Source organism: Somniosus microcephalus, chromosome 4 (genome assembly GCF_052327205.1).
Source record: "Somniosus microcephalus isolate GS21.2 chromosome 4, FLI_Smic_1.0, whole genome shotgun sequence".
NCBI classification, from domain to species: Eukaryota; Metazoa; Chordata; class Chondrichthyes; order Squaliformes; family Somniosidae; genus Somniosus; species Somniosus microcephalus.
The window spans coordinates 182,221,836-182,249,440 of NC_140990.1; the positions used below are offsets into that span (position 1 = coordinate 182,221,836).

General features: G+C 44.7%; 1 protein-coding gene across 1 annotated transcript in view; it reads right to left on the reverse strand.

Moving 5' to 3' along the window:
- The window catches only part of agap1 (ArfGAP with GTPase domain, ankyrin repeat and PH domain 1), a 585,448-nt gene that overhangs the window by 443,297 nt on the left and 114,546 nt on the right, over positions 1-27,605 (reverse strand). The window contains exons 5-7 of the mRNA XM_085984196.1: positions 12,471-12,598; positions 11,069-11,224; positions 7,002-7,094 (exon numbers count right to left, since the gene is read on the reverse strand). Coding sequence (XP_085840322.1) covers positions 7,002-7,094; positions 11,069-11,224; positions 12,471-12,598 — 377 coding nt within the window. The remainder of the gene's footprint in view (positions 1-7,001; positions 7,095-11,068; positions 11,225-12,470; positions 12,599-27,605) is intronic.

The window sequence follows — 27,605 nt, forward strand, 5'->3', positions numbered from 1 at the left end:
AGCCTCCATTATCTTCTGCAACTCATTGCCAGCTCAATATTTTCCTCTGTACAATTCACTTGTGATTCCCTGTTCTCCTCCAAATAACTCACATCTTTCTCTGCTACTCTCCTCCACTGCTGGCCTCCTATTGTCTTCTACATAACATACCTCTTCCCTGTTACTCTCCTCTATGTAACTCATTGCTGGCCCCTACTGTCCTTTTGTAACTCACTGGTCATCCCAAATCACCTCGATGAAACCCACTTTCTGCTCCCTGTTCTCCTTTGTTTATCTCATTATTTATTCCAATTCTCCTCAAGGTAACTCATTGTTTGCCCCCAAATCTCCTCCAACTACCTCACCGTTGGGTCCTCTGTGTTTTGACAGCATCTCAAAAATACACTCATCTCCCATTTCCCTCAGCAAAACAGAGGGAAATTTCACCAAACCTAATCAAAGGGTCGCACCTCGCACCACGACCCAGTGTGACAGAGGCACACGTAGGGAAGCAGGTTATAAATAGCCATATACTGAGATCAATAGAATTTTACTTGGAAGCTTGGTGGTTTGATGTGAAAAGCGAGGACATTTTTGCCTTTGAGGAAGCCCTGGCCTTTGAGACTGCACGAGGACACTGTAAAAGCCTAGCACACTGCCAGCCTGAGCCTCACATGCACACACACACAGCTGCGATCACATAAACAGACTTCCCATCTGCCATCAGCCATTTCCATGTCACCTTCTTTGAGCTCATTTGTACTTCATTAACTGCCATTGACTTAACAAGATTTATGCAAATGAGACCACAGGAACTTGCCAACTCCCACTGCAATCAAGTGATTATGTATGTACAATTCTCCCGCTATGAAAAATTAATAAATGACAAGCCCAGTCAAGACAAAGCAGAGACTGGTAAAAAAAATTCTCCCTCTCCTTAGCTTTTAAAGCATTTGCACACTCCTTTAGAAAACATTAAGTTTGCTTTACACTGGAATTAATCAAAGTCTAGTGCTTAATTTATTTGAAAGCAGCTCTTTCAGTCATTGAGAGTAAATAAATACTTTAATTAATCAATCTACCATATTAAACTGAAGAAATTTACAATTGAAATAATTAGATAAATAACTGCAATAAGGCTGCATGACATGTTTCACATCTCAGCTCCTTGAATTCATACAGTAGAAATGGTGCACTAATTAGTCACCACAAAAATCAAAGCTGGCCAATGTGTGGTGCTGGCCCATTAATCTAATATAGATCGCCACAGAATTTCCTGATGATCAACTGCAGATGACACCTTTGAAAAGCTGGGGTAACGATAGCCCCACCGTTACTGCTCATTGGGTAAGTCAACACGGGGACAAGGACCTGGAGCAATACTGCAACAAAAATATAGGACCACAGGAAATTCAGATCATATATGGCATGCACATCATAAGCTAGGAAGCATAGGCAAGGCTGTAATCTAATTCATGGTTACAATGGTGATTCTAAGCTGTTCAGAGTTCACTGCCACGGTTATGTGATGTCACCTGAACCACTCAATTAGATTCACAGGTATCCCTTATTCTATATACAAATTATTTGTATTCCTCGATTAGATTGCAGCCTATTATTAACTCCCAATTATCCATTTTTTTATTCACACATTAGCTGTACCCCTCGATTAGATTCCTGCCTGTAACTCACTCTCGGGTATCTGTTATTCTATATGCACATTAGCTGTACCCCTCGATTAGATTCCTGCCTGTAACTCACACTCGGGTATCTGTTATTCTATATACGCATTAGCTGTACCCCTCGATTAGATTCCAACCTGTAACTCACTCTCGGGTATCTGTTATTCTATATACACATTATCTGTACCCCTCGATTAGATTCCAACCTGTAACTCACTCTCGGGTATCTGTTATTCTATGTACACATTATTATCTGTACCCCTCGATTAGATTCCTGCCTGTAACTCACACTCGGGTATCTGTTATTCTATATACGCATTAGCTGTACCCCTCGATTAGATTCCAACCTGTAACTCACTCTCGGGTATCTGTTATTCTATATACACATTATTATCTGTATCCCTCGATTAGATTCCAACCTGTAACTCACTCTCGGGTATCTGTTATTCTGTATACACATTATCTGTACCCCTCGATTAGATTCCTGTCTGTAACTCACTCTCGGGTATCTGTTATTCTATGTGCACATTATTAGCTGTACCCCTCGATTAGATTCCTGCCTGTAACTCACTCTCGGGTATCTGTTATTCTATATACACATTAGCTGTACCCCTCGATTAGATTCCAACCTGTAACTCACTCTCGGGTATCTGTTATTCTATATACACATTATTAGCTGTGCCCCTCGATTAGATTCCTGCCTGTAACTCACTCTCGGGTATCTGTTATTCTATATACACATTAGCTGTACCCCTCGATTAGATTCCTGCCTGTAACTCACTCTCGGGTATCTGTTATTCTATATACACATTAGCTGTACCCCTCGATTAGATTCCAACCTGTAACTCACTCTCGGGTATCTGTTATTCTATATACACATTATTAGCTGTGCCCCTCGATTAGATTCCTGCCTGTAACTCACTCTCGGGTTTCTGTTATTCTATATACACATTATCTGTACCCCTCGATTAGATTCCAACCTGTAACTCACTCTCGGGTATCTGTTATTCTATATACACATTATCTGTACCCCTCGATTAGATTCCTGTCTGTAACTCACTCTCGGGTATCTGTTATTCTATATACACATTATCTGTACCCCTCGATTAGATTCCTGTCTGTAACTCACTCTCGGGTATCTGTTATTCTATATACACATTATCTGTACCCCTCGATTAGATTCCAACCTGTAACTCACTCTCGGGTATCTGTTATTCTATATACACATTATCTGTACCCCTCGATTAGATTCCTGTCTGTAACTCACTCTCGGGTATCTGTTATTCTATATACACATTAGCTGTGCCCCTCGATTAGATTCCTGCCTGTAACTCACTCTCGGGTATCTGTTATTCTATATACACATTAGCTGTACCCCTCGATTAGATTCCAACCTGTAACTCACTCTCGGGTATCTGTTATTCTATATACACATTAGCTGTACCCTTCGATTAGATTCCTGCCTGTAACTCACTCTCGGGTATCTGTTATTCTATATACACATTAGCTGTACCCCTCGATTAGATTCCTGCCTGTAACTCACTCTCGGGTATCTGTTATTCTATATACACATTAGCTGTACCCCTCGATTAGATTCCAACCTGTAACTCACTCTCGGGTATCTGTTATTCTATATACACATTAGCTGTACCCTTCGATTAGATTCCTGCCTGTAACTCACTCTCGGGTATCTGTTATTCTATATACACATTAGCTGTACCCCTCGATTAGATTCCTGCCTGTAACTCACTCTCGGGTATCTGTTATTCTATATACACATTAGCTGTACCCTTCGATTAGATTCCTGCCTGTAACTCACTCTCGGGTATCTGTTATTCTATATACACATTAGCTGTGCCCCTCGATTAGATTCCTGCCTGTAACTCACTCTCGGGTATCTGTTATTCTATATACACATTATCTGTACCCCTCGATTAGATTCCAACCTGTAACTCACTCTCGGGTATCTGTTATTCTATATACACATTATCTGTACCCCTCGATTAGATTCCTGTCTGTAACTCACTCTCGGGTATCTGTTATTCTATATACACATTAGCTGTGCCCCTCGATTAGATTCCTGCCTGTAACTCACTCTCGGGTATCTGTTATTCTATATACACATTAGCTGTACCCCTCGATTAGATTCCAACCTGTAACTCACTCTCGGGTATCTGTTATTCTATATACACATTAGCTGTACCCTTCGATTAGATTCCTGCCTGTAACTCACTCTCGGGTATCTGTTATTCTATATACACATTAGCTGTACCCCTCGATTAGATTCCAACCTGTAACTCACTCTCGGGTATCTGTTATTCTATATACACATTAGCTGTACCCTTCGATTAGATTCCTGCCTGTAACTCACTCTCGGGTATCTGTTATTCTATATACACATTATCTGTACCCCTCGATTAGATTCCAACCTGTAACTCACTCTCGGGTATCTGTTATTCTATATACACATTAGCTGTACCCTTCGATTAGATTCCTGCCTGTAACTCACTCTCGGGTATCTGTTATTCTATATACACATTAGCTGTACCCTTCGATTAGATTCCAACCTGTAATTCACTCTCGGGTATCTGTTATTCTATATACACATTAGCTGTACCCTTCGATTAGATTCCTGCCTGTAATTCACTCTCGGGTATCTGTTATTCTATATACACATTGGGCCAGTAATTCCTGTCCCAACGCGTGAGTACGGACGGGGTACTCACGCGTGGGCCCGGAGGAATTGCCGGTTTTCAGCATGCACAGCGCATGTGGGGAAAACCGGCATTTCCTCTCCTCTGACCCAAGGGGTTAAGAGGCGGAACGCGTGCGAGGTTTCAGGTAGCGCGTGCGCGCTGAACTTCCCTTTTTTTTTTTAAAGAGTTGCCCGTGGGGAAAAGACTCTGGTTTTTACGCGTGGAAAAAGCAGCCGTAAGTACTTACTTTTAACAGGTAAGTGGTCTATTAAGTAAAATTAGAAAATTTTTCCACAGGTTCATTTTTTTTTGAAGACTTTACAGTAAGGTAAGTCTATTTTTAGCCCTGATTTTTTATATAATAATTTTTTTCAAAATTTAAAATTATTGTTTAAAATAGTTTTTTACAGTTATTTATAGTTTACTTAAGTAGTGCGATGATTTTTTTAATTTTCTTTCAAGTTTAAGTAGTGTTTTGGGGCCAGGAGTTTTCATGAGTTTGACAGTTCTTACTATCAAACTCATGAATGAACTTTTGCAACCTCCCATTGGTTGCCTAGTGCTCACGTGATCCCAGCCGACTCATCGCACTAAGTACACCGCTGGGTCACGCACGCACAGCACGGCAGGACTTGAAGCGGGCCAGTGACAGGAAATGCAATGCGGGCCAGGATTGAAATGTCAGCGCGCCGGGTAAGTGCACATCGGGGGCTTGCACGCGCGGCAAGCCCCCGAACCTAATTTCTGGGCCATTATCTGTACCCCTCGATTAGATTCCTGTCTGTAACTCACTCTCGGGTATCTGTTATTCTATATACACATTATCTGTACCCCTTGATTAGATTCCTGTCTGTAACTCACTCTCGGGTATCTGTTATTCTATATACACATTATCTGTACCCCTCGATTAGATTCCTGTCTGTAACTCACTCTCGGGTATCTGTTATTCTATATACACATTATCTGTACCCCTCGATTAGATTCCTGCCTGTAACTCACTCTCGGGTATCTGTTATTCTATATACACATTATCTGTACCCCTCGATTAGATTCCTGTCTGTAACTCACTCTCGGGTATCTGTTATTCTATATACACATTATCTGTACCCCTCGATTAGATTCCTGCCTGTAACTCACTCTCGGGTATCTGTTATTCTATATACACATTATCTGTACCCCTTGATTAGATTCCTGTCTGTAACTCACTCTTGGGTATCTGTTATTCTATATACACATTATCTGTACCCCTCGATTAGATTCCTGCCTGTAACTCACTCTCGGGTATCTGTTATTCTATATACACATTATCTGTACCCCTTGATTAGATTCCTGTCTGTAACTCACTCTCGGGTATCTGTTATTCTATATACACATTATCTGTACCCCTCGATTAGATTCCTGCCTGTAACTCACTCTCGGTTATCTTGTTATTCTATATACACATTAGCTGTACCCCTCGATTAGGTTCCAACCTGTAACTCACTCACAATTTTGCTTTATTCTTTGAACCTTTCAATTAGATTTCAGCCGATAACTCAGTCTGGGGATCCGTTATTCGCTATTCAAACATCTGGAGTATGCCAGGATGCAGAAGCATAGTTTGGTTATTTTTGATGTAAATTTCCCAGCTGTCTCGTGTGCAGGATATGGTGAGGATATTGAGTTAACTACAGATGTCAGTGACACCGGGAAATGTTTAAACATTAGCAGTTAGTGACTTACCACTTTGAAAAAATTTAAAATTTAGATTCAAAGCAAAAAAAATTCTTGTTCTATGAATTTCATTGTGAAAAACAAAACTCTCAGTGTGCTCTGTGCTTTATTCAGAGAAGAAACTCAGCGAGACTCCACATGCAAAGCCAACATAAACCCAGAATGTCAATGTTACATTATTTAAGACAACATCCAACTTCATTTTTAAAAATAGGATTAAAAGAGAAAAAACTCTTTCCGTATAAACACCATATGACTATCAAAATATCTTTTTTGCCTGATCGTATAGAAAAGTTTGACACAAAGACCACACTCCCAGCTGTCAAAAGAATTCCCCCATCCCCCATATTAAAACAAGCAAGTTAATTTGCACATTATTTGAGGTGCTACTGAAGCCTCTTCATTAGAGATTTGCAAACAAGGGCAAATAGTCAGTGCACAGGCCATCGTTATCAGAACTAATTGCCTCAGCTTTGGGAGCGTAGAAAGTCATGTTCAAATGTCCTCCTGCATCGGCAAATTGGGGCCAAGTCAAACAATATACAAGATCACAAGAGTTCTGTACAGTGATCGGATTCAGACACTCGCCTGTTCAGTCCTAATCATGGCACTCCTACAAAGCCAGCCTTTGAAGCAGCCAAAGCTGGAAGCACTCCATATGCAGATAGGGCCTGCAGATTGCAGTTAATTAGGCCCAGTTCTTAAAACTTCCCACGGTGTCGCGAGCATCTTACTCTAATGATCTTACTTTAGCACGTTTAGGACCCAGCTAATTGATGTCAAGTGTGTGACTTCTATGTTAACGAAATGGAAAGCATCAAACAAACAGAGAGGGGAAAAAAACAAGAGGTGTGTTACAGTGTCGAAACTACAGTGCTCCATGCCTCCAATTAAAAAGAGCAGTGGGGAGAAAGAAAAACCAGCAGCTTACCTGTTTAATTGGGATTGCTCGGCCGCTCCCAATACTGTCTGCTCTGGTGTCAAGATTTTTCTTCTCCTTGTCTAGATCACTTCCTTTTCGAGACTAGAAGACAGAAAATGACCGTTGTAACATAGCAGGGATTCAAACTTAAAAGACACCAAGGAATATTGTGCACTGGAAGCTGAAAATGTTATCTTCAAATACCACAAAATGTTAACGGCACTCTTATTGCATCATTACAACACTGAGCCACATAAGTGAGAGGCACAGGACTTACAAGTCCTGTAAATAGTTTAGCAAACATTTGATGCTGTCGCATTGCTAGCTCTTTCAGAGAGTGAGGGGGTGAAAAACATTCAGTGCTAGTTAGGCTGAGGGTGAGTAACCTTTCAACCAATACAAAGTTCTAAAGCTAAGGAAATCAGTGTTATCACTGGGCGCATTTAACGCATTGGTACAGTCCCCACCGTGCACATTGAGCGTGCTTTTTACCAGTGATATGCGGTAGAGGACGTAACCAATACCATTGTTTTAAAGGGTACTCGACTTCTTCCAAAGGTAATGCCCGTGCGAAATCCAGGACATGTTGGTCTCGGGCCGGCCTTCAGTCCCAGTCGGCCGTGCCCATGGCCTGCTCCGCAAAGGTAACTATGGTAACCACGTCAGGATTGGGGCACAAATCTACTTGGCTGAGGTACTTGAGTACCTCAGCCAAAATCCTGAAGCTTGGGGAGCGGCGGCAATGTGGGGCAGAACAACAAGTCGCGCAACATCCCCCGTCACTTGCAGCTTGCCATCTGCAACAGGAGCGTGACAAGCCACCGCGGCCCAGGGCGGGGTCACCGCACACCGGCTCTAACCTGGTAACCGGTCAGCCAACAAGAAGGGTCCACGGAAGTCGCAGGAGTTTAGAGGCACTAGGGACCGGAGGAGGCGGGGCCGGAGGAGGAGGGGTGCTGGAGGAGGCGCAGCTGGCAGAAGGTGGGGCTGGAGGGGGTGGGGCCAGAGGAGGCGGGGCTGCCTGATCCAAGTCGCACAAATCCCAAAAGGGCCAAAAAAACTCAAGTCAACCATTTCCATTCAGATACATCACTGGGGTAATCGCACCTTAACAAGGCGTGAACAGCCGATTGGAACTGCCCGAAATAGCCAGTGCTTTTAATATGTTATAACTGATGCCTATCGCACTGGTACACGGTCAGCACCATTTTTCTATAGGCGGCTGTCCATGCTAAGCGGGGATGGTGTGAGTGGTGGAGACTATGTTAATATACTATAGGCATAATTGCTCTTCAACTAATACATTCTCTTGTTGTTTGATACACTTTGTGATATTCTTAATTCGTCGCTTTAATCTCTCATCGCTACCATCACCTGCGACAGGCCTGTAACCAGCAGCACATCACCCTAGTTTTACACACTTCAAAATTCTCTTCAGACAAATCTACGGTTCTGAAGGACACGATCTGTAACTATTGCTGGCTGTTTCTGACAGCTCAAATAGGCACAGGATGAAAATTCCACACACTATAATGCTGTACTAAGAGAGCTCCGCGGCAGCTAACATCATTATATTTTATCCCCTGGTCTTTTTGTGGCCTCTTTCTCTACCTTCTTACTGCACCTGATGCTTTGTTGTACATTTCAGCTCTGTTCTTTGTATAAGTGAAATGGGTTTGTCATTCCTTTCATTAATGTATCCTGCAACTGACATCAACACACAAGTTCTCATGGTCTTCACAAAGGAGAGAAAATAAGCTAATAGTTCCAGTGTCTGCTTCAAGCTAGAAATTTGTTATTAATTACATTTTTACTTCAACTGGAGGGGGGGGGGGGAAGAAGACTTAATTTTCCCTCTAATATAATTACATACCAGCGTAGTTTAGGCTACAACAGCTCACGCAATGAATTACCACTTGTCATGTGGTAAATATAGCAAGAGTTTAAGTATGCTGTAATGTGTTAGAACCAAAAAGTTAACGTTGCATGCTTGACTGCCTGAATTTCATTTGTCAAGGCTACGGTAGGCATTAAATGTACATTTATATTTTTCTACAATCCATTCTTTTAAAGGACACTTCAGCTATTTTCTGGATTCAGCAACCTAGGTCTGAGATTATGATAGGCAGCAAATATTAATAAAATGGACCTGTGGGAAATTGTTGATTGTTTTCTGCCGTTGGAGAGAGTGCTAATAATTATACAGCTGAGTGAGGGCACCTAGTGGCAGAAATCCAGTACAGCAGCAGTATTACAAAGACACAATGTGGTATTAGTGCAATTAGCAAAACCACGGCAGATACTGCAAATCTGAAATAAAAACAGAAAATGCTGGGAACATTCAGCAGGTCAGGCAGCATCTGTGAAGAAAGGAAAAAGGTTAGGTTAACGTTTCAGGTCTGTAACCCGACAACTAATTATTTTCAACCTCGTCATTGTGCGCTGAAAGTGAGCAAATCAAAATGCAACTTCTGGTGAAGTTGGTCATGTATTCCCAAAGGTGTAGTGTGAATGAGATGGGTTAGGACAGCTCTGCCGTCAGGAACGCTCACTTTACCCGATCTTTATGATCGCACTAATTCATGGGCGTACTTGCACAGGCACTGGCAGATCTTCAGTATATTGCCCAAGTAATCCTTCTTTATGTGTTAGCTGAGGCGGTAAGTGTTAGTTGGTCATTTTGCCATGGAGGCATTGTGGCCAAGCCCCTTGCCTATCCTAAATAATGACCAGAAACATACACTTTCCAGCAAGGGGCGCTGGGCAGTGACCACAAGTGAGCACCCTCGCTGATAACTACAGAAGCACATTTACAGATAGCCATTTCAATGAAGAAGCAGTGTGACAAACACATCCGATGATATCTATCTCATCGCCATTCAATGAATAGGACATTCTCAGCTCTGCACAGTAGACCTTCAACCATTGACTTCTCTGGAAATAAAAATAATTAACAACCAAGAAACAAACTAGGAAAAGTATTTCACTATGAAGCTACTTCCCTCTCCTGTTACCCGCTCCTGTAACAGATAGGATGGCAGTTTGTTCTTTGGTTACCTGGGTGTCATTTCAACTGAGCATTTCAACTTCAAACCATGAAGCCAAACGCCAGCTGAAAGTAACCTGGTGTGGAGCAACACTGACGCATTACGAGCACCCTATCTACTTAGGAGTTACCCTTGACCGATGCCTCACCTTCAAGAACCACATTGAGAAGACAAAGGCAAAAGTGAGCGCATGAAACAACATCCTGAATAAGCTCACTAACACAAGATGGGGAGCAAGCCCGAAAACATTGCGAACCAGTGCGCTTGCTCTTTGCTATTCCACTGCCGAATACGCCTGCCCTGCATGGGAAAGGTCTACTCATGCCAAGAAGATGGATGCCGTTCTGAATGCAAGCTGCCGATTTATCACAGGTTGCTTAAAACCAACAAACACCAACAGCCTATATATCCTGGCGGGTATCGCTCCCCCTGATATAAGAACGGTAGCCAGCAAGAAAGAGCGACTCCGTCAAACATCAGATGAGAGGCACCCTCTGCATTGTCACACACCTACACCCAGCCGCCTAAAGTCAAGGAAGAGCTTCATGAACAGTGTTGTTCCATTACAATCAACCTCATCTGAAGCCCGCATCACCTTGTGGAAAGACCGGCTCGCCAGTCTTGAACAACCCCCAGCGATGGAAATTTTACCTGATAAAAGCCTTCCCCCAGGAGCTAATTGCAACTGGGCAACCTGGAAGTGCCTTAACAGACTTAGGACCGGTGTAGGTTGCTCAATGTTGTCACTAAGCAAATGGGGATATTCAACCAGCCCGACAACTTGTGAATGTGGAACTGAGGCACAGACTATGCAACATCTCCTGCAATGCCCATCGTTAGAGGAACCCTGCACTGTTGCAGATCTTGCCGAATTCAACAACAAGGCGCAAAAATGTGTCCAGTTCTGGCTGGGCTATGTATAGACTGTCCGTGGACACGATAAGAAGAAGATTTCAACTTAGCAGTGTTCATTATTTATGCAAAGTATAGCAATGCTCCCTCTCTTCACAGAGCAAGGTGGATACTCACAGCAAATATATTAGAGCGTCGCTTGGACTGTTTTCGAACGGGAGTTGGTGTGTTGGCGGTTTGAGGAATGTCGATCCGAAGCTCCTTTTGACTTGTGCTGGGTGTGGAAGGGACAGAAGAGGAGTAATCGCTTAAACTCCCTCCACCGTTACTTGTCTACAACAGAGAAGAAAAAAATTAAAAGCAGGCAGTAAGCCGCACTGTACAGTTTAAGATATATGCAGGTCGTACCTTTGGTCAGCTGTGGCTCAGTGGGTCGCACTCTCGCCTGAGTCAGAAGGTTGTGAGTTCAAGTCTCACTCCAGAGACTTGAGCACAAAATCCGAGCTGACACTCCCAGTGCAGTACTGAGAGTGCTGCACAGTCGCAGGTGCCATCTTTCAGATTAGAGGTTAAACTGAGGCCCCATCTGCCCTCTCAGCTAGCATCTTGCTGTGCCCAAAGTGGCTGCTGCGTTTCCTACATTACAAGAGTGACTATCCTTATAAAGAAAAAAGTACTTCATTGGATGTAAAGCGCTTCGGGATGTCCTGAGGTTGTGCAAGTTCCTCTTCTTCTACTATTAGACTTTGAAGGGCAACACAGCCAAGCCCATTCCTGTGCTGACACACTAGCCCTTCTCGGCAGGGGTAATCGGACAGCAATTAGAAGTTGAAACTTTGAACAATCGGCTCTCCCTCTATGAGGGGCAATGAACACGCCTGCTGCATCCTCATTGCCATGCCAAATCAATTAACTCAAAACAGAGCTGGGGTCAAACCTTGAACCTGCCTGCTCTGCATTTCTCAGTACCTCACTATCTAAGGTGTCGCTTCCCACTGGGCCATTCAGGGCGCCCCAGAATCTAATCATCCAGTGTGATTCCACTGTGCATCCTCTCACACCAAGTCCCGTTCACCCATCTCCCTTGTGCTCGTTGACTTACATTGGCTCCCGGTTGAGTAACATCTCGATTTAAAAATTTCCATCCTTGTTTTCAAATTCCTGCATTCTGGCCACTTGCGCGTCCCCGATTTTAATCGCTCCACCATTGGCAGAGGTGCCTTCAACTGCCGAGGACCTAAGCTCTGAAATTCACTTCCAAACCTCTCCGCCTCGCTACCTCTCTCTCCTCCTTGCTTGAAGACGCTCCTTAAAACCTACCTCCATCTGCCCTAATATCTCTATGTGGCTCGGTGTCAAATTTTGTCTGATTAAGCTCCTGTGAAGCACCTTGGGACGTTTTACTATTTTAAAGGCGCTATATAAATGCAAGTAGTTGTTGTTGTTGTAGATTCAAAGCTTGGAAAGCATGCCGATTCAGACAGAAAGGGAGCACGTGCCTCATCCTCCAGCACACTGTTTGTTTGTTTCTTTAGATAGATTTCCCGCTCCTCCCCTGAACTTGCCCTCGACCACGTACCTGACTGATGTGAACAGCGGAGACTGGCGCAGAGCACACCGACGAGTGGCTCGGGGAATTGGGCAGCGACTTGCAGGGTCCAATAGAGAGCTGCTGCTTCTTCCGCGTGGCCACTATCTTTTGGGCAACTGTTAAGACAAGGAAGGAAGAAGAAAAATGGTCAGCATTAGTGATACTAGCTTTTCTATTCCAGATTTATTTAACTGAATTTAAATTCCCCAGCTGCTGTGGTGGGTTGCCTTCTGATCATTAGTCCAGGCCTCTGGATTATTCGTCCAGTAACACAACCACTGTGCTAGCGTTTCAGCTGGAAACAAGACGGTGGACCTGGAATTAAACTGATGCTTTGCCCCACTGCTGTATTCGGGTCAGGTCTTAAGTACGTTTAAGTATAATTCAAGGATATTGAAAAACACAAACAAAGTATTCCCAAAGTGTTGTGTACACCTTCATTTAAATATGTACAGTATTCTCTGGGCCTTCCAGGGGCTTGCAGTTCGAACAAGAAAAAAAGGTTTATGCTTGGGTCTGGTAATTCAGAGTGGCATTAATTAGTTAAAATGTTCAATGCTCTACAGTGCCAGATTCTCTCTCAACCAAGAAAGGGGAACGTGAAAGAAAACAAAATGAGAAAGAATACACATGCGATAATTAACAGAGAGTGAAACCAGGGGTCAGACTGCAGCAGTCATTTGTGAAATACAAAGACATCTAACAGTATTTTGACTGGAGAAAAACAAATCAATCAGCCAAGGTTCCCGCTTACTACCCAGTGACCCTTCTGGAAAATGTGTTGTTTTAATTCATTCACGGGATGTGAGCGTCGCTGGCAAGGCCAGCATTTATTGCCCATCCCTAATTGCCCTTGAGAAGGTGGTGGTGAGCCGCCGCCTTGAACCACTTCAGTCCATGCAGTGAAGGTGCTCCCAGGGTGCTGTTCGGTAGGGAGTTCCAGGATTATGACCGAGCGACGATGAAGGAACGGTGATATATGCCCAAGTTGGGATGGTGTGTGATTTGGAGGATAACTTGCAGGTGGTGGTGTTCCCATGCACCGGCTGCCTTTGTCCTTCTAGGTGGTAGAGGTCGCGGGTTTGGGAGGTGCTGTCAAATGTGTATGCGGATATGAGGCGAGGTCAGGATTTGACTTGGCAGTGATGCCACAAATGGCTCAATAGCTTGATCACTGCTATGGGCCCAGACATGAGGAATGGCTTGGGCAAGGTATCAGTGGGTTAAGCTGCACCCCTAGACCTGTGACCCAGTGAGAGTCAGTGCTTTCAGAGGAAGAGAGTAGAAAATTGGAGGATGAAAGCCAAAACATATTTTAAAAATAGGAAATGTACAGGATTCCAAAGCGGGCAAACAGTAAAGGTGAGGCTGCTTTAAGCTACTTAACATAAGAAATAGGAGCAAGAGTAGGCCATACAGCCCCTTGAGCCTGATCCTCCATTCAATATGATCATGGCTGAACTTCTACATCAACTCCACTTTCCCGCCCTATCCCCTGTTGAGTATTTCTGGAGATCATATTTGCCCTTCATAGGAATGAAAGAACCACTGTTCCAATTACACAGGTTAGCCATTAATATCCCATAAATCAATTGATTTTTTTTTTTAAAGTAGTGCACACTCTGTTTTGGCAGATGGTCATTCCCATGTCACGTAACAATTCTCAGACTCTCCCAATCCTAATCTTGACCTGAGCACTAGGGTGAACCAGCCACGTGCAGGGGGTGACTTGCTTTTTGATTGCTCACTCGTTTAGTGGAGGAGCCTAATCCCCATCTGCAGCCCCAGCAGTAAAGCTCAGGTCATGAATTTGATGCGTAGGGAAATGGCAGGACCAACCCATGCCCTCTCACTCCATGGTGCACAGTGTGCCGGACCACCTAGGTACAGCTCCATCATGCTGCCAACAATTAAGGCAGCATTTGTACCGAACCCTGGGGCTTGTAAAACACTGTGGTTCACCATATTCATTACGGGGCACAGTAACAGATGTGTCATTTCTCCCTGCGGGGCCAACATCTGGTTAAGTGCCGGATTAATAGAATCAAAAAGCCAATTTAGATTGCCTTTGAGTTCAAACTGTTGTCACAGTTCAAACAGAATTTTAAAACAAATTATTAAAATATCTTTAGAAAGGCCTTTTTTTGAGGGGGGGGGGGCGGCGGGGAGAAACGGAAGAGAGTTGGAAGAAACTGAAAGAGAACCGGGGATAAACTGGGAGAGAGCAAGGGAGAAACTGGGAGTCAGGAGAAATTGGGAGAGAGTCGAGAGAAACGGTCTTCTGGAAGTTTCTATGCTGAGTTGCTAGGTCCCCTACACTTCAGAGGTACCTTGCCAAGCTCGAACTGGGAGTTTTGTAGGACCACCGCAAATCAAGCAACAAACTGAGCTATAAACTGGCACCGCAGTAGCCCATCTTGTTTGAGAACAGATTTACATTTCTGTTTTCATGAAAACCTTCGCACTGAATTGCAAGCTAAAAAGTTTCAATTTAAATTTGCTAGCGCTCTTCCAAGTTTACCAAGGCAGAGCTGTGCAAATCAATTAGTCATAACATCATTCAGACCATTGATTAGAGCTCAAGTCACAGGCAACTTAAATATTTCAATAGACAATCTCAATACTGTTGTCACTGTAGTACCATTTATTTATTGATTACACAGGTTCTCGAGAACTTTAAAAGAAAACCCGTCACAAAAGGGAACTGGGGACAAGAACTGACAGGAGTGAAAAAGTTTGCTACTTTATTCTTTTTCCAGAGTTGCTGTTATTGACACCTGAATTTCCATCATATTTAATGCCAGAGTTTATTTGCTTTCAATAAACAAACCCCTTCCAATTTACACTATACAGCAATTTGCACAGCTATCACCACCATAACAGGGTAGATTCTGACAGAAAGCCACATTCCCAGCTGCGCACTGTGTAATTTCAGTCATGTTTCCTTTATTTTTATTTAATTGGAGGAACTTCCCGATCTGCTGTTAATGCTATATAATTTTCCCAGAACTGCCTCCACTTAAGTCAGGATCCCATTACTACTGGTCGCAGTTTACCCACGGGAATGTTATTCCTTCAGGAAGGATTCCATCTGGTGGCCACACCCACTCACTGCAATCCATTGCACTTATTTTTCCATTCGCTCATTGCTGCCAGGGAATGTCTCTCAGTGAGCTGGTTCTGTGGTATTACCACATAATCACAGCCAGATGGATTGGAAATTCAATTTTCTTGCCTGCCGTTCGTCAGAGATCATTAGTCTGTCTTAATTTTAAGTAGTACTGTCTTTGGCTGGTAATAGGGTGACACAGCACTGAGATGAAAGTAGGCCGGAAACTTTCGAAGTAATGCTCCAGAGAGTTTGGGCTCACTCGAACTCTTGCTGCCTTCCCACTTTCAATGGCAGGGAACAAAAAATATTCTCAGACAGGTTTGGTGACGTGTGGTGGAGTTCCAACACACTGCACCCTGGATACACGTGGGTCTACGAACCCCCAGCCGCATTAAGTTGCCACTCACTGCTGTGCCAGGGAGGTGATGGTGCAGAGCAGAGAGCAGCCGCTATCTCACAGAGCTGGGGCAAATATCAACGGGAGCTCCACGCCAGCCATTCTTGCATCCCCTAGACAGCAGCTACCAAGAGGCACTTGCTGAGGCCCAAGAACAAGCATGTACCCTTTTGGCCAGAGTCTTATCCTTGGAGGAGGGGGGAATGAAGAGGGAAGATTCTCGTTCTGGTGCATTTATGTGTACCTGGATTACACAGAGCTTCTCGGTGGCGATCTACATCAAACATCTACATCAAACATGGGCAGCACGGTGGCATAGTGGTTAGCACTGTTGCCTCACAGTGCCAGGGACCCGGGTTCGAATCCGGCCTCGGGCGACTGTCTGTGTGGAGTTTGCACATTCTCCCCGTGTTTGCGTGGGTTTCCTCCGGGTGAACATAAGAACATAAGAACATAAGAAATAGGAGCAGGAGTAGGCCAATCGGCCCCTCGAGCCTGCTCCACCATTCAATAAGATCATGGCTGATCTGATCCTAACCTCAAATCTTCTATCACTCTGCATCCACCCGAACCCATGTGATCTCCCGGGAGAGGCGAAAAACCAGATAAAGACCCAATGGCCAATTTGGGAGAAAAAAATCTGGGAAATTCCTCTCCGACCCATCTAGGCGATCGAAATTCTTCCAGGAGATCACTCTGTCCCTATATTTTCTACAGTACTTACCTTCTGTAAAGGCGATCTCCACCCCAGCCAGGAACAGGAATAAAACCATCTCCTGAAATCTAACAGAATTAGAACACAGTAGGACAGAACAAGGCTACACGGCCCCTGGGCCCGCTCCACTACCCACAGGGCCATGACCATTCCGAACCTAGACTCATGTCCAATTTCCTGCCCGCTCCCCGTAACCCTTAATTCCCTTTACTTCTAGGAAACTGTCTATTTCTGTTTTAAATTTATGTAATGATGTAGCTTCTACAGCTTTTTGGGGCAGCATATTCCATGGACCTACCACCCTCTGAGTGAAGTAGTTCCTCCTCATCTCAGTTTTGAAAGAGCAGCCCCTTATTCTAAGACTATGCCCCCTAGTTCTAGTTTCACCCATCATCGGGAACATCTTCCCCGCATCCACCCGATCCAACCCCTTCACAATCTTATATGTTTCAATAAGATCGCCTCTCATTCTTCTGAACTCCAATGAGTAGAGTCCCAATCTACTCAACCTCTCCTCATATGTCCATCCCCTCATCCCCGGGATTAACCGAGTGAACCTTCTTTGTACTGACTCGAGAGCAAGTATGTCCTTTCTTAAGTATGGACACCAAAACTGTGCGACTGTACGCAGTATTCCAGGTGCGGTCTCACCAATACCTTGTACAACTGAAGCAATACCTCCCTATTTTTATATTCTATCCCCCTAGCAATGAAAGCCAACATTCCATTGGCCTTCTTAATCACTTGCTGCACCTGCATACTAACCTTTTGAGTTTCGTGCACCAGGACCCCCAGATCCCTTTGTACTTCAGTACTTTCCAGTTTCTTGCCATTAAGATAATAACTTGCTCTACGATTTTTCCTGCCAAAGTGCATAACCTCACACTTTCCAGTATTGTATTCCATCTGCCAAATCTCTGCCCACTTACTTAGCCTGTCTATGTCCCCTTGCAGGTTTTTTATGTCCTCCTCACTCACTACTTTCCCTCCCATCTTAGTATCATCTGCAAACTTTGATATGTTACACTCGGTCCCCTCCTCCAAATCGTTAATATAGATTGTAAAGAGTTGGGGACCCAGCACTGACCCCTGCGGAACACCACTAGTTACTGATTGCCAGTCTGAGAATGAACTTATCCCAACTCTCTGCCTTCTGTTAGATAGCCAATCCTCTATCCATGCCAGAATATTACCCCCAATCCCGTGATTTTTTATCTTAAGCAATAATCTTTTGTGTGGCACCTTGTCAAATGCCTTTTGGAAGTTTAAATACACTACGTCCACTGGTTCCCCTTTATCCACCCTATACGTTACTTCCTCAAAGAACTCCAGCAAATTTGTCAAACATGACTTCCCCTTCATAAAACCATGCTGACTTTGTCCTATTAAATTATGATTATCCAAATGTCCTGTTACTGTCTCCTTAATAATGGACCCCAATATTTTACCTACCACAGATGTTAGGCTAACCGGTCTATAGTTTCCAGCCTTCTGTCTACTGCCCTTTTTAAATAAGGGTGTTACATTAGCAGTTTTCCAGTCTGCCGGGACCTTTGCCGAGTCCAGGGAGTTTTGGAAAATGATTACCAATGCATCCACAATCCCTACCGCCACTTCCCTCAAGACCCTAGGATGGAAGCCATCAGGTCCAGGCGATTGCCAGGAGATCAACTGCTAAACGGCTAAACTCCTGAACTATCGACCAGTCCAAGGTTTGTACTCACACTCAATTACTGGTGACTGCAGCGTGTCTCACGATAATGCGATGTACACTGGTAGAGTATATAATAGTCTGGGACAACAGGAAATTTTAAGATGCCTTAAAAGCACAGAAAAAGATTTGTTTCTGTCCTCTTCAGATGAACAGTCCCAATAAACAGGCACCTGACTGATAACTGCCTCACATGACCAGATATTTTCCAGAATATGATCAATGATCACTTCCAAATCCTTTGTTCTTTTGGCTACTGCCAACAGACATGTCCTACACATGTTTATCATTGCCTATTCTTACATACATTATCCTATACAATTATCCACATTAAAATCCATCTGAGCTGAGCTACATTAATTGGTCAAAGTCTTTGAATGGAGCCAAATCTACTATTGATTCATTCGTTGCCCAAAGATTTCTCTGCCATCAGTTAACCTACCGCTACAGACATTCTGATCGGTATGATTCACAAATATTGAAAATAATTGCCCAAAACAAATGCCTGTGGAACACCACTGGTTTCTTGTTATCCAAGCAGATCATTTTACATTTATTACTACCCTCAGTTCTCTGTTGCTAAGCCAATTCTCAATCTATCTACGTAATTTGGCAACTACTCAATGAACCTCTGAACTTATTAACTCTGTCAAATGTCTTTAGAAAATTCAACTAAACTGCAATGACTGGATTAGCCATGCCCACTAGCTGAACCAGTCTCTTCTGCAATTCCAGAAGATTTGTAAAAGACAGCTCCTAAAACCATGCTGCTGCTCCCTATAATACCCATGTTTTTTAAAAGCTCGTCTCTAACATCCTGCAGAATGCGCTCAAGTATTTTCCCCACCATGGATGTTGGACCAAATGGTCCTTAACTATCTGATTTATGGCTTATTCCTATTTTGAAAGTTACACAGAAACAGGCCATTCGGCCCAACAGGTCTATGCCGGTGTTTATGCTCCACACGAGCCTCCTCTTCATCTCACCCCATCAACATATCCTTTTATTCCTTTCTCCCTCATGTGTTTATCTAGCTTCCCCTTAAATGCATCTCTGCTATTCGCCTCAACCACTCCCTGTGGTAGCAAGTTCCACATTCTAACCACTCTCTGGGTAAAGAAGGTTCTCCTGAATTCCCGATTGGATTTATTAGTGACTCTCTCATATTGCTGGCCCCTAGTTTTGGATTCTCCCACAATGGAAACATATTGGAACTACATTCGTTTTCTCTCAGTCCTCACTACTTCTCCAAAATTTATTGAACTCGGAATACTATCAGCCAAAGCATCACCAATTCCCTCCTTTAAAATTGGAGGGATTTTAAAGTTAAAATCTTGAGGATTTCAGGATGTACTCTGCTGGTGCGAAGGTGCAATTACACCGTGACAAGTTTGCAATTCCTCTAAATAGGGACACAGAAATTTATAATGCAAATATATAAAAATAAGAACAAAATGCATGACTTTAGAATGGGGACTGAATTACATTTGCATGCCCTGATCCAATTACCACCGCCCCCTTCCCCGCCACCCTCTAACGACACTCCCCCTGAAGACTACACAGCCTTGACTCCCTGTGTGCAGTGCCATAGGTAGATTATCTAGTATATATCATATACACTAATCTGACAGATTAGCAGTGGAATCTCACCATTACAAATTCTACTGCCAACAAACCTTGCCTAAGGCACAACACTCCTTTAGAGTAACGAATTCCTCAAAAATGATACTTTTTTTTAATTTAAAAGGCTTAATTTCAAAAACACTACTTTTGAAGTAATCATATCCTATTACGGAGAATTGATTGGAGTTCCCCAGCCTAGCTGACTTCAGAAACCAATGTTAACTGGGCCAAGGATGTAAAATTCAGCTTCCACTTTTAACAACTAACGTTGCAGGCCAATTCTAACCTGAAATTTCGAAATCTTCAAAACCCAACTCTACTTATAGCCCGAACTCTGCCTATGTTAATAACAATTACCTTATCCCAAAAGTAATTCATAATGTGAAGCGTATTGAAAAATTACACTCACCCATCACTCCTAGAATTGACAACTCTCAGTGTTCCTGGAGGTTTGATCATGTGACATCTGACTGCAGTTTGCAAATGTTATTACATTTTGTCATGTCTATGCATCTCACTGTAGGTGGGCTGCCCCTCAGGTCCCCCAGTGTCTGCTTATTCCTGGTATCTGTGTCCATGCTTATCTGCTGACTGCTTTCTCGCAATGAAACGGTCTCATCTGGCACTCTGTTCCCTCTCTGCCCTCCTCTCCAACTCTCGAGTGTAAATGCTGCCTCAGGATTCCTTACGTCTCTTTGTCTCTACCTGGTTTAAGTGTGGCCTGTCTCCCCTGAATCAGTCCCTTTCATTCTGGGAGGATTTCCAGTTATTTGTGACGGTATCACTGTTGTACTCTCACCAATCATTCGCCTCTTTTTTTTTTAGGTGAATTCCCCCTCCGTTCCCAACTGCTGGAAGTATACCAGAGAACATTACTTTGCATTCTCTATCCTTGAGTTTTGAGCTAAGCCTCATACGTGTGCCTTTTAAGGCTCCTGTAATATATCATTTGTTCCCGTGTGGATTACTACCACTAGAGCCTCTACCTGTCCCCTTCAGTATCCCTTCAAACCTTAGGCTGTTGTCCTTGTGGGCCCCATAGGTGCGTACCATAGACTCCATACGTACATTTTAAATCAATGTTCCCATTAATTTGCATAGATCTCAAGTTGCTGATAATATCGTCGTATTCCGATTTAGGGATTCTCCACCAATGAGGCACCAGTGCCAATAACAGTCCTTTCCAACTGTCCAGGTTGCTAAATTGAAACATGGCAACCTAGTGAATAAGAAATATAAATACAAACAGGACTGGGTTGCTTGGATTTGGGCCCCACAACATGGGCGGGGCGGATATACTCTCAGGGTCTTTCACCATTCCAACACTACTCGCAGCAGTGCCCCAGAAATCAATCCTCAATTCCAAAGAGACTCGGAACAATTTGGAACAGTTGGCAACCATGATCACCCCTGTGCTCGCTGACCTACGTGGGCTCCTGGACCACCAATGCCTTGAATTTAAAATTCTCATCCTCATGTTTAAATCCCTCCATGGCCTTGTCCCTCCCTATCTTTGTAACCTCCTACAACCCAACAACTCTCCGACATCGCTGCGTTCCTCTGACTCTGGCCACTCGTGCATCACCCACTTCCTTCACCCCACCATTGGCAGGCATGCCTTCAGCCGTCTAGACCCTAAACTCTGGAATTCACTCCCTAAACCTCTGTGCCTCTCCCTCTCCTCCTTTAAGACCCTCCTTAAAACCCACCATTTGACAAGGTTTCATTCACCCCTCCTAATTGCTCCTCCTTTAGCTCAGAGTCCATTTCTTGGTCATGCTTCCATGAAGCGCCGTGGGACATTTTTCGATGTTAAAGGCACTATATAAATGCAAGTTGTTGTTATTGTTGCAATAAGACACGATGTAAATCATCGAATGACACAGCACAGAAAGTGTCACGTGTAGGCCAGGCTGGGTAGGGGTGGCAGGTTCCCTTCCCTAAAGCAGTTGGGGTTTTGCAACAATCCAGCAGCTTTGACAAAGTGCCAAATTTATTGAATTCAATTTCACCAATGACCACTGTGGGATTTGAACTCATGGGTTGCTAGTTCGGTACCAGAAGCAGTACACTATCAAACACCCAATGGGAAGAGCTGCCAAGACCACTTTGCCTCCAGATGCAGGGGGCTTAACCATAATCGCAGTGCCCCAGTAATAGCGTGCCCTGCTCCAACTTTAATGCAGCTTTATGACTCTTGAATACACCACTTCTCAATCATTCAATCACCTTCTGAAGATGCTGACTTGCACTGGGGGTTATAGGTCATATACTCCCTGCTGCTCATTCCCAAACTACTCCCTACTGCTCACTCCCAAACTACTCCCTACTGCTCACTCCCAAACTACTCCCTACTGCTCACTCCCAAACTACGGCCTACTGCTCACTCCCAAACTACTCCCTACTGCTCCCTCCCAAACTACGGCCCACTGCTCCCTCCTAAACTACGGCCCACTGCTCACTCCTGTTGTGTATGTACCTTTAAGAGAACTGATTCTATACTGCAGTACCGGCAGTGACCACCCCTGTATATAAAGCCATAGCAGGCTTCTGTACTTCAGTCTAAGTTACCCTCTGTTCAGTAAATACCTGTTATTATTGTTCTCCTGCAGTCCGTGTATTATTTATACTCGGACACTACATTGGCGACGAACAGGTTCGAACTCACCTGCAGTACTGCATCACCTCACGGGGATCTTTCCCTGAGAAGAAGCTTCTTGGAGGTCGAAGTCAGAACAACGGGCGTCGACCGCGGGCAACCGCCCAAGGATCCATCGGAGTTCGGAGAGTTGCAGGAGAGACTGTGGAGAGCTGGGCTTGGCTCCCCAGTCAAGGTGTTCCAGCAAATCGTGCTGGTAGCAGGTAGTGCGCTGATCCTTCCGGACTGCGGCGGGCTCGAGCTCGATCGAGCGGCTCTGCAAAGGGGCCGTGCAGCGTCGTCGGGAGGAAAAGAGAGAGAGAGAGAGGGTGGAGCGCACAGGGCGCGGTCGGTGCTCAAGAACCGGGCAGCGTAGTGAAAATAAAACAAGGGGAAGGAAAAGTGAGACGCGCCGAAGCCGTGGGTCGCCGCCATTACCCTGCAGAACGCTAGGAGCAGCGTGGCAGCAAGGGGAAGAAGGAAAAGAGCGGGAGGCGCCATTTTAATCCATTGGTGAAGAAGAAAAAGCGCGGGAGGCGCCATTTTAAATCACCCAAGATGCCGAAAAGTGGCAGTATCACTGCTTTCGACAATGAGGTAGAAGACTGGACCACGTATGTGGAAAGAATTGAAGTGTACTGCAAGGCAAATGAGGTGGCCGATGGAAAGAAGGCGTCGGTATTATTAAATTTGATGGGCGCGAGAACGTACGGCCTATTGCAGAATTTAATTACCCCAGCTAAACCAATGGAGAAAAGTTTTGAGGAGATTGTTAATATCTTACAGGAACACCTAAACCCTACACCGCTGCGGATAGCAGAAAGATTCAAGTTCCATAAAAGAAACCAGCACAAGGATGAGAGCAATGCTGACTATCTTACGGAACTACGCAAGTTATCGAAGCACTGCCAGTTCGGAGCAGGACTGGCAGGCACCTTACGGGATAAGTTTGTCTGCGGGCTCCAGAGTGAAGGAACCCAGAAACGACTACTTTCAGAAAAGGACCTGACGCTAGAACAGGCTTTCAGCGTGGCAGTATCCTACGAAGCAGCAGCACGGGGAGCTGCGGACATACAACAGAAACCACAGGAATACAGCGCTAACGAAATGGCGTATGGAGCAGAAAAGTGCTATCGCTGCAGCAGAACAACCCATGATCAGAAGGACTGCTGTTCTAAGGACAAGGTATGCAGGCAATGTGGGAAAATGGGACACATAGCAAGAGTCTGCAGGTCGGGAAAGAAAACCAACACTACAAGAACTACTAAGGAAAAGTACAAGAAAGTAAAGAAATTGACAGACAGTAGTTCGGAAGATCAGGAGAGTGATAAGGACTCCGGGAGCAGGAGACCAAGTTGTCTAAAGTTACACAACGTGATCGCAAAGGAGGATCACCGAACCATTTGGGTCACCGTCATGATAGCAGGGTCCCCAGTAAAGATGGAATTGGACACAGGATCAGCCCTAACTGTCATGAATCGATGAGACTATGAGCGGCTATTCTCACACATACCCTTGAAGGACATGTCCATTGTATTGAAGACATACACGGGGCAAAAAAGTCTACCCCAGAGGAACAATAAGGGTGCCAGTTGAATACAACGGCAAGGAAACACAGAAACTGTATCGATATATACTACCAGATGGAGGACCACCATTATTGGGACGTGAATGGATCCAAAAAATACAATTGGATTGGCATTCCATTCAGGCGCTGTGACTGATAAAAAGGATGATGACGTCACACCTGGACGACTGTCAAAAATTCTAACTGACGCGAAAGACGTGTTCCAACAAGGACTTGGGACTCTAAAAGGAGTAACGGCAACGATAAAAATCAAAGATAACGCAAACCCAAAAATTTTTAAGGCCAGACTGGTACCTTACGCGATCCGCCCAGCCGTTGAACCAGAGCTGGAGAGTCTGGAGCGTTCGGGTGTCCTCTCCAAGGTGGACTGGAGCGAGTGGGCCACACCCATCGTTCCTGTAATGAAGAAATCATTGAGCAGCACGCCTGGGGAACCGAAGTAGGTTCGCATCTGTGGGGACTTCAAGGTAACTGTGAACCCAGTCCTGCACACAGTACAATATCCACTTCCACGGATAGAAGATATTTTCGCCTCACTATCTGGAGGGAAACGCTTTACAAAGATTGATCTGGCCCAAGCGTATCTACCAATGGAGGTGGAAGAAGCATCCAGGAAATACCTCACGATAAACACTCACAAAGGCCTTTACCAGTACAATCGACTGGTATTCGGGGTAGCATCAGCAGAGGGCGATGGAACAAGTCCTACAAGGGATCCCGGGGACCCAGTGTTATTTGGACGACATCCTGGTTACGGGCGAAAATGAGTGAACACCTTGCCAACCTGGAGCAGGTGCTCACGAGATTACAGGAATATGGGCTACGAGCCAACCGCCCCAAATGCGAGTTCTTCAGGAGACAAATCTCGTATTGTGGCCACATGATTGATGAGGAAGGGTTGCATAAGTCGCCGGACAAGATTGAGGCTGTAGTCAAGGCTCCAGCACCGGAAAATGTGTCGCAACTGAGGTCGTTCCTCGGGTTGGTGAACTACTACCATAAGTTCTTGCCGAATTTATCTACAATTCTGCACCCACTGAACGCCCTACTGCAAACTGGAGTAACATGGAAATGGAGTGATGAGTATAAGCGTGCCTTTCAGAAATGTAAAGGCCTAATCACTTCAAAAGAAGTATTGGCCCACTACAATCCAACACTACCGATTCGGTTAGCATGTGATGCGTCTCCCTACGGCATCGGAGCGGTGCTGTCACACAAATTCCTTGACGGTTCAGAGAGGCCAATAGCCTTTGCGTCGCGCTCGTTAACCTCAGCCGAGCGTAACTACGCTCAGATTGACAGGGAGGCCCTCAGCCTGGTGTGGGGGGTGAAGAAGTTCAATCACTATCTGCACGGGCAGAAATTCACCCTACTGACTGATCATCAGCCCCTGGTCTCCATTTTTAACCCAAAGAAGGGCGTTCCGGTGATGACGGCGCAACGGCTGCAAAGATGGTCACTTTTTCTAGGGGCACATCAGGACGACAGAGTACAAGGGTACGAAACAGCATGGAAACGCTGATGGGCTGTCGCGCCTACCGTTGCCTATGGTAGAGGAAGCACCTGCAGTGGACCCTGTTGAGATATTCCAATCGACCATAGTCGAATGTCTACCTGTTACAAACTCAAGTATAGAGAAGGAAACCCAAAATGACCCGACACACTCTCGGGTCTATGATTTGACAGTGAAGGGATGGCCAGCACATAGCGACTCACTGTTGCTAGCATTCTCGCCAAGGAGAGAACAGCTGTCAGTGTGCCGGGGGACCTTGATGTGTGGATCCCGAGTGGTAATTCCACCCAAGTTGAGAGATAGAGTGCGCAATGAGCTTCATGAGGGTCATCTGGGAGGGGTGAAAATGAAGAGTCGAGCCAGGGCATTTGTGTGGTGGCCGGGAATCGATAAAGAAATCGAGGATATGACCAAGAGATGCACAGGATGCCAGAAAGTCCAAAACGCTCCACCACAGGCCCCGCTACATCCATGGGAGTGGCCCTCATCTCCATGGCAACGGGTACACATTGATTTTGCTGGTCCATTTATGGACTCAATGTTTTTAATCGCTGTGGACGCCCATTCGAAATGGCCAGAGGTCATCAAAATGTCCTCCACCACCACGGAGAAAACTATTGCAGTCCTACGGACCATCTTCGCCAGGAATGGCTTGCCAGAACAGATTTGCTCTGACAATGGGCCACAGTTTGTGTCAGAGGATTTCCGGAGGTTTCTGAGGAATAATGGGGTGAAACATTACACATCTGCCCCATATCATCCAGCCACAAATGGATTGGCTGAGAGGTTTGTTCAGACCTTTAAAAAGGCAATAAAGGCAATGTATAATGACGACATACCACAACAACACAAGGTGGATAATTTCTTGTTTGCTTACCGGAATGCGACACATGCAGTCACCAACCAAGCTCCAGCCATAATGTTCTTCAACCGAAGGCTAAGATGTCGCCTGGATTTGCTCAAACCAAACATAAGACGAGATGTTGAGGAGAAGCAATTCCAGCACATAAATGAGAAGCCAACCAGGAACTTCAAGATAGGGCAACCAGTCTTGGCCCGCGACTACCGAACAGAAAAATGGCAGCCAGGAACGATATGCACACAGCAGGGACCACTAATGTACACAGTGGACGTTGGAGAGAGCATCGGGAGACGCCATGCTGACCAGATTCTAGAGTCACAGGAACAAGCCAAACCCATACCACGAGCAGGTGCACCTGGTAGTCAACCCGAAGTACAGATTGCGTCTACCTCAGAAGCAGTGGTATTGGAAGCTGACGAACCAACCAATGACAATGAGCCAGAAACAACTCCGCCGCAAGAACAGGATACACGAGAAAGGCGCTATCCAGTCAGGATCAGGAAGCCTCCTCAAAGACTGAACTTATAAATGATTATTTCAGTTGATGTATACAGTACAGAGAAAATTGTAATTGTAATTAGTTATTATTTAGCTGTTAAATGAATGTTATGTACTGTTTATCGAAAAGGGGAGGAATTGTTGTGTATGTATCTTTAAGAGAAGAACTGATTCTATACTGCAGTACCGGCAGTGAACACCCCTGTACATAAAGCCATAGCAGGCTTCTGTACTTCAGTCTAAGTTACCCTCTGTTCAGTAAATACCTGTTATTATTGTTCTCCTGCAGTCCGTGTATCATTTATACTCGGAAACTACAACTCCCAAACTACAGCCTACTGCTCCCTCCCAAACTACAGCCCACTGCTCACTCCCAAACTACTCCCTGCTGCTCACTCCCAAACTACGGCCTGCTGCTCACTCCCAAACTACGGCCTACTGCTCCCTCCCAAACTACTCCCTACT